The 8,560-nt window shown below is 40.0% G+C and overlaps 2 protein-coding genes across 2 annotated transcripts; both read left to right on the top strand.

The window, feature by feature from the left end:
* Window positions 1-4,312: 4,312 nt before the first annotated feature.
* On the top strand, window positions 4,313-5,703 carry QC764_0087650 (uncharacterized protein; the record flags this gene model as incomplete). Its single annotated transcript, XM_062940889.1, has 2 exons — window positions 4,313-4,671; window positions 4,692-5,703. 2 exons carry the CDS (start codon window positions 4,313-4,315, stop codon window positions 5,701-5,703), a joined length of 1,371 nt encoding a protein of 456 aa, XP_062799831.1.
* Window positions 5,704-6,084: 381 nt separating this feature from the next.
* Window positions 6,085-7,033, top strand: QC764_0087640 (uncharacterized protein; the record flags this gene model as incomplete). Its single annotated transcript, XM_062940888.1, has 2 exons — window positions 6,085-6,942; window positions 6,980-7,033. 2 exons carry the CDS (start codon window positions 6,085-6,087, stop codon window positions 7,031-7,033), a joined length of 912 nt encoding a protein of 303 aa, XP_062799830.1.
* Window positions 7,034-8,560: the final 1,527 nt, after the last annotated feature.

Below are 8,560 nucleotides of genomic sequence, written 5' to 3'. Positions count from 1 at the left end.
TTATTACCTAGAGATCCCTCCATCGTATAATAATCTAAAGGCGTTTATCTTTCTTACCTTTTCCCTATACGGTAGCGACTTCGTTAATAAACGCCGGGTCGTTATTTTATATTTTTATTTTACGTTAATACCTTTAAAAATATTATTCGTAGTCCGTTAAAGGTTAACGGCTTCCGTAAAGGGCCGCGAGTTATTTCCTAAGTAGTTATATCGTTTAAGAACGTTTTCCTACCCTAGGTTATCTAATAATATAAAGTTTTTTAATTATACCTACCTAGTTTCCTCCTATCTTCCGTCTTTAATATTCTCTTATATTTATACTCGATAGTAGTTCTTTTACTTAGTCTTAAGTATCTTAATTTAATAATATCGCTTAACCTTCTTCCGTAGGTATATAGCGTAATCTGGGCTTAAGTACTATCCTAATATTATTTCTTCCTACGAGTATATATTATTATTTATATTCTAACCGTTTACGTATTTAACGTAATATTTTATATATTTTAGTGCGATTTATATAATTTAAAGGCTATCCTTTAGTTTAATTAGGTCCTAAACCTTTTATAAAATATAGTTATTTAGGTCCTCCTATTAAGCCTTTTCCTATCGGACTATAATCCTTTTAATTAACTATAATTTACTTTCTTTACCTACTTTATATACCGGCTAATAACTATATAGTAACTTACTTTAATAGTATTCTATATATTTATATATAATATATTAAAACTAAAGTACTTTCTAATACTTTAAATACTTAAAATAAAATTATACTGTATTTCCTTTATAAAGTATATACTATATAGGTATTAATATATCCTTTAGTAACTTCGCGATTTTAATACTAATGACCTTTCTACCTTTCTAATACTCTTTTTAGCTTTTATATAAAAGCTTTATAGGCTATAATATATCCTATAAAATAATAATTTTATATTTATTATATTACCTCTTTAATATTATTTACTTAATAGGTCCTTACGTAAAACCTTTATCTTTAGCGACCTCCGTAGTAATTTCCGTAACGATTTATATTAGTTAATCCTATAATACCTATATTTAAAGATTTTTTTCTTTATACTTTGCTTTTAGCCTTTCTAGGGCTTCCTTTACCTTTTAAAACTTTATATTTTTTTATCCGGCGTACTAATTAGAATTTTCTTTAGAACTTACCGCTTTACTTTACTAGTATCCGATAGTTATTACCTCTATAATCCTCGGTCCTTTCGATATAGTAATTAATACGATCTCTTTCTTTTATCTAAGCCGTTTAGGTACTTTATAGTTCTTCTTAAAGTATTTTATTTTACCGTAATTAAAATACTTAAAGTTATTTTTACTTTAGCCCTAGCTTTATAGCTTTTATTATTATATAGCGTCGACGTTTATTAATTCCGAATATATAATACCGGAGTAACTAGTATTAAGGTATTTTTACTTACGCTTATCGTTAAGATAATTATTATTAAAGTATCCTTTATAGTTATTACTATAGGTATCTTTACTATAATTCCTTTTCTCCGTACGACGCTTAAACTACTAATCGTCGATCCGTATAGCTATAACGATATACTTATTAATAATATCGGGCCTTAACTCCTTATATAACTTATCCTTTACCTTTTCCTTAAAGCTATAGTAAAAAAGCTATATTAATCCTTTATCGTTAATAGTATTATATAGGCTATCGATTTTAAATTAAATTACGTAATTAACCGCTAAACGTATTTAGCGTAGGCTTAAGAGCCTTCCCTATACGCGCCTTGCTTTATCGTACTCCCTAAATACCTCTTTAAGTTTAGCCTTAAAGGTATAGTAACTCTCGAAGTACTTTACGGTAATCTTCTTTTAGTATTCCCGCTCCTACTCGTAATAGTCGTCGAGGATAGGCTCAAACTACGCGAAAGCCTTATCTTTAAGCCTAATAACCGCGAAGATTACCTTCGACTTTTCGTTAATAAATTAATTTAAGTATTAACGAAAATAAATTTTAAACTAAATTAAAAACCCTCTAAACTTAGCCTTTTCTCTTTTATAGCGCTCCGGTACCGGAAACTTAATAGTCGACTTAAACGTAATCGAGATAACGAAAATCTACTCCTAGGTTTATTAAGCCTCGTCCTCGAGTTCTTTAAAGCGCTTAATGACCTACTTTACGGTAAAGGATATATATTTAGAAGGTCCCTCGGTACCTAGGCTAGGCGGGACGCCTCCTATCTAAATATTCTTAGGTCCAGCTATAGTAGTAAAAAAACGCCTTTAACTTATCCGTAATAAAGTTAAAGTAAATATATAACGTATAACGAACCCCTATCTAAAACCTTTAAAAAGGACACTAGTTAAAGGCACTTCTAAATAATCTTAGTCCGATATAGCTAAATAGTATATAATAATGGCTTATCTCTATTATAATAGTCTAAATACTAATAATTATAACTTATATTACATATTACGGAACTATCTATCTACGCCGGCCAGTTCCTCCGTATATATAGACCTCGTGCTAAGCCCTGATTATAGTAATTATTCCGCTTATTCTTAATAATCGTAATAATCGCTATAATCCTCCATAACTCCCTATTAGTTGTATTGCCGCGATCACTGTGTCTTCCCAGTCTGTTGCCTATAATCGCGTAGCCTTGCCCTAATTGGTCCTACTAGCGATTATCTGTGCGTCTTGTGCCCCGCACACGGTCCGTCCTACCTGTTGGCTTAACTGTGACATACCGGGCTATAAGTTTAGAGATATTAACGTACGAAGCTTTATATTTAGTTTAAAAAATATTTTTTTAAAATTATATAATATAAAGTTAATACCCGTAAAGCTACTTTATATATTTTTTTTTATTATAAAGGCGAAGAAAGCTTCGCGGAAAGTATAAAGGAACTCGAGCTTACTTATATAATTAATATATATACGTATTAAGTCCTTAATTTAGCGACTGTATACCTATTTTAGCGGCTTAAAGTAATTAATATCGAGTAGTTAAAGGAAGCAAGAGGAGTATAGAGGTATATAAAGTATAATAATATTATTTTACTAATAATAGTATTTAAATTCGGTCGAATAATAACTTTCGTAGTTATCGAGGATTAATAACCGGTATTTACTTTTTATACGGGACGCTATATAATAATTAAAGTACTTAATTTAATTTAAGCTTATTAAATTAATAATTTAATTATTTTCGGTAATTACGATATATTAAATAAACGATAAATTATATTTAATATATTAATTAGTAAAGTAATATTATATAATTAAAATAATAAAAGGAAAAATAGTTTAACCGAAAGTATTAATTTCCTAGATTACTGTTACTTATTTATAGTTACTAGACTAAATTAGTTTTACCTTACTAAGGCCGTCCGAGGTCGTAACTACTATATCCGCGAAAATAATATTTATTATAAACCTAATCTTATCGAAGTTATAAATATTGTTATCTATAATACTATATTTAGCTTTAATATTCCGTATAAACGTAAACTATTTAGTAATAACCTTTAGATCTTCGCATTTAGCCCTCTAATAATCGTACTTACACGTAAAACGCGTACGGAGCTATAGTTAACGTTTAACGAAGTTATATACCTAGAGCTTACTAATAAGGGGCGTATTGTATACGTATAGTAGTTAGTTAGCTATATCTTCTATATTACATAATTTTAATAAAAAAGCTCGCGTATTTAGCTTAATAATATAATAAATAATAGTATCCTCTTCTAATTAAGTAAGCTCCTTCGAATTAGGCGTAATATCGCGTCGTGCAAGCTTACTAGCGCGTCGCCGCGAAAGAGTTATACGATCAATGTTATAGATCTTAGCAGCGGCCCGTACACTTAGATTTTCGTCATTTTAAAGAGCTTCAAGGGCTAAGTTTACCCTAGCTTCGTATAAGGTGGCAGGCATAGTTGGTTATTGTGAGTGGTATGTTGTAGGTGGAGGGTCGCGTCGCGTCGAAAAAGTGGCTTACTCGCTTATATGGCTCACTCGCTTATAATGTACGTTACGGAAGATGCTGCTCGCGGTTTCCAACTCAATCATCACAGCATCCACAGGAAGTGCATTTACAACTCTTCAACAAGAGACCGTCTGGGGACTTTCCTTGATACTACCAGCAAAGCACTGGAAATATTTAACCGCAAGCTGATCATCCTCAAAGTTGACAAACGTTTGACCGTATCCATCTACGTTCCCCGCAAGATTGAGACATCCCAAGACTCCCTTGTCTATGACACTGTGCGGTTATATGCCTTTCCACACACCCAGGGCACTGAACGGCAGAGCCGTATGACCCTTCCCACCAAGATGACATATCGTCTGTATTGCGACGAGAGACAGTTTCAACTGTTTGAAGGCCAGCGTGGAAACACCTGGATCTTCATCAACCGCAGCCCCTCGGACGACAGTTCCTACAGGGCCGCAGATAACAAAAGCGACATGCGAAGACAACGCCAAGCGACCATCGACTCCGGAACCAATGTTGACTTCCATGCCAGTATCGCCCCCGACAAGTTCAGCAGGGGTCTGCAGCGACATATCGGCAGAATGAACCGGAATGCAGTGACGGCCGCCGAGGTCTACGTTATCAGCAACAGAGACGTCAAGCCAATGAGGAATCTCGACTTGTGGTTTGAGCATCTCGACACGGATACAACACTGCCGCTGTTTGACCAGGAGGCGGAAGATACACCATTCCGACCTTGAAGGATGTTGACTGGGGCTCTGAGCCGGACTTTACTGTGGCGATTGCAAAGGATGGAAAGCTGCCTTGGATGAGGGAATTGACGTCGCGGAAGCAGTTTGAGGAATTGTTTTCCTGGTTGCTGGGCAGGGATCAAAGTCCCATTCTCTTCAAGTGCTTTGACTATCTCTTGCTGGGCATTAGTAGCAACGAACCTAGCCGTCTGACAAGAGTCTCGTCGGCGGATATTCTCCGCGTAATGCTTGGTGTCCTGCGCCTGGCGCCATCACTGACTATTGCCTTTGGCAGAATGCCGCCCATCGAGGCTGTTGACGAGAAGACAGAAGATCCGGTAGACATTTTGGAAGTATACGCTCAAGACGCCCTCACCGGGTTCATTCTTTCAGCCAACGATGCCATGGAACTCGTTGTCGCGCCCCTCAAGTCATATCTCTCACGTATCAGAGTCTTATCAATGCACCAGTTCACCGAGCTTGTCAAACTTATCTCATTGAAGGTCATAATACCAGAAGTGGCAATGGATATTCTACTCGAGTGTTTCGAGCCCGAAGCATCGTGTCTCCTTCCCGGTCGGCCAGCTGCCGTCAACCACTTTGTCCAAAACTTGATCGCTACAGCGCTAGAACACATCGGAGAAGCATCAGGAAGGTCAGAGCCAAGAAAAGATCTCCTCAAATTATACCTCCTCGACAAAGACGAAGACGGCTACCAAGTCGTCGAGGTGAGCTTCCGCATCGACTCAGACAATTCCCGGCTCAACAACGCCGCCCACGTCCGTTTAACCGCTGCCTCAGCGCCCGCAAACTCCCTCCTCGAGAAACGTTACTCCACCGACGCCCTCGTCCTCCAATCCGAGCCCGGCCGTGCAAAATTCCAGTGCTTCCACCCCTTACCGCCATACTACTCCCACTTCCAATGGAAACTCACCTGCTGCGCCCCTTTCACAACCGCAAAAATAGCCCTTGACGCTATCCTCCTCTTTGCCACCAAATGAGACGAGTGCTGTCCCATATCCCCCTACCTCCTCGGCCATGAATCCCAACCCTTTTCTCCCCCTCCCCCGGAAAGCGTCACCCCCTACCCCCATCTCAACCCCTCCCAGAACCTCGCCGTCTCCACCTCCCTCAACACCCCCCTTTTTTATGCCTCTGGGGACCCCCGGGAACAGGCAAAACAGAAACCATCCTCCCCATCATCCTGTCTCTCCAATCCCACTTCCCCGACTCCCGCATCCTCCTCACAGCCCCAACCCACAACGCAGTAGATAACGTTCTCCGGCGGTACCTCTCCCTTAACCCCACCCACCCCCCCCTTGCGGATCTCGACCGAAATCCGTAAAGTCTCCCCCGACATCACGCCTTACACCCTCGACGCAATGGCCGGAATCGAACTCAACACCCTCCACTCTCGCGCCGAGACCACCAAAGCCAAAAGACGTGTGAAGACTGCCAAAATCGTGTTTTCGACTTGTATAGGCTCAAGTTTGGGACTATTAAGGAATGAAATGTTTGATATTGTCATCATAGACGAAGCCTCCCAGCAAACAGAGGGGTGCGCCCTCGTGCCGTTCGTAAAGGGGTGTCAAAGGGCTGTTTTGGTGGGTGATCACGTCCAACTAAGACCGACGGTGAGGCCAGAGGTTGTGGCTCTGGGGGGTGATTGTTCCCTTTTTAAGAGGCTGTTCACCTCTTCCAGAGGGGAGGGGTTAGGGAGGTTGATGCTCGACACGCAATACCGGATGCACAGCTCGTTATGTGACTTCCCTTCTACAGAGTTTTACCGAGAGAGGTTGGTTACCGGATTGAGGGACAGTGAGAGGGGGTTGGAAAAGACGGGATTTTCGTGGCCAAAGGGGGATAAAAGGAGGGTGTGGGTTGAGTTTGCTGATCGGGAGGAGGTGAAGGGGAAAAGTAAAGTAAATAAAGGGCAGGCGGGGGTTTGTTTGGGGGTTTGTACGCTTTTGACTACTGCTGCTTATGGGGAAAAGGGGGTCAGCCAGACTGTGGCGGTTTCAACACCGTATGCGAAGCAAGTTGATTTGCTGAAACGGGTGTTGGGTCAGGTTATGGGGTCGGGGCTGGTGGAGGTGAGCAGTGTTGATGCTTTTCAGGGGAGGGAGGCGGACGTGGTTGTTTTTGTGACGGTGAGGTGTAATGAGAAGAGGGAGATTGGGTTCTTGACGGATATGAGGAGGTTGAATGTCGCGCTTACGAGGACCAGGAGGGGATTGTTTGTGATTGGGAATAGGGGGACGTTGACGCTTCATACAGGCACGGGCGGGTGCCATACCCAGCCAGGTTCAGGCTAGGCAAACCGGGAAGTGAGAGTCTACCTGCCAGGCGTATCATCGTACGTCTGATCGGTTACGTACTCCTTTCGGCACTCGGGCGGGAAGATATGCAATGATCCGACAATAATGTGGCTGGGCCCGTATACTACATGCATGGTGTAGTGTGTTTGGATGTGGTTACACTGGATAGATACTAGTTTGGATGACAAGGAAGTGAACCACATGGATGTGGCCCAGGTAGGTTTGAACTACCCAAGCCATCTACCCACATTAAACCCTCCACAACCCTGGACCTCCAAAAGCCCCCGATATCAACACACACTTTATATTCCACCCACAAAGACCTAAAATGAAGCTTTTCTTTTACTTTTTTTGCTCCAGGTACCCACCAATAGCCAAATATACCGAGGAGGATATTAAAAATACCTAGAAAGATATTACCGCTAGTATAAGCCAGCGAAAAGCGTCCAATAAGCACAGGATTTTACGTTCTACCCTAAGGTACCGTATTAATAGTACACTACTAAAGAGCCTTACTTCTAAAAACTGATAGCGATTTTTTTCACGGTTAAGAAGACTTTATTCTTTCATAGATCCTTCGTTAGGAAAGCTTTAATTACGTTCCTACTTATATTAATATAAAAGCTCTAGCAGCTAGTTTACTAATTAAATAAAGCGATTCTAATTACTTTAGTAAGTATTAAGTATTTTAATTTATTAACTATTATCTATATATTAAATAAAAGTTAAAAGAAATATAAATTATATTAAAGTTAACGAAATTACTATAAACAGTAACGTATATTATAAGCGAGTGACCCATATAAGCGAGTGACCCACCTCCCACCACACCCTAACAAACTATCCTCAATTGCACCACATCAATATAAGGAATTAACTATAATTATATTAGAAATAGCTAAATCAGATGCTTCTGCAGCCTCCTGGCAAGTGCGCGCATTATGGCCAGGCTTACCGCATATACCACAGCACCGAACCTTCGTACGAGCCCCCCCTACATTACTACTATCCGGCTGCGTTTCTTGCATTTCCTCCCCATCCACGGCCTTCTGATCCAGTAAATCCTGTGCCTTTTGTACAGTAAGTGACCCTCCAAGCCTCACACGTGTTTTTTTGGCTCTCCGGCGCTTACTTAGTGCCTTATTGGCCTTACGGAGCGAAGAGACCTCTGTACGAAGGAGAGCTACCTAGTGCATTATAGCCGTTGTACCTTTAGTAAGCTGGTCTACCGTAGTTAGTATTAAAGTTAGGGAGTTATTTTAATAGTTAGTAATACGAGTTTTAATAAGCGTTAATTGTGAATTGGCTTCTCGAGGGTTATATAGTATTTGGGAGACCCAAGGTTATATAGTACCGGGCTATAAATTTGGAGGTATTAGCGTATAAAGCTTTATATTTAGCTTAGAAAGTACCTTCTCTAGATCGTACGGTATAAGGCCAGCACCCGCAAAGTCACCCTGTATATTCTTCTCTATTATAAAGGTAAAGAAAGCCTTACGGAAAGTATAGAGGAACTCGAGCTTACTTATATAGTTAATAT

Source organism: Podospora pseudoanserina, chromosome 5, assembly GCF_035222485.1.
Source record: "Podospora pseudoanserina strain CBS 124.78 chromosome 5, whole genome shotgun sequence".
Lineage (NCBI taxonomy): Eukaryota > Fungi > Ascomycota > Sordariomycetes > Sordariales > Podosporaceae > Podospora > Podospora pseudoanserina.
Note: the sequence above shows the minus strand (reverse complement) of the source record. Positions and strands in the feature narration are given on the sequence as shown.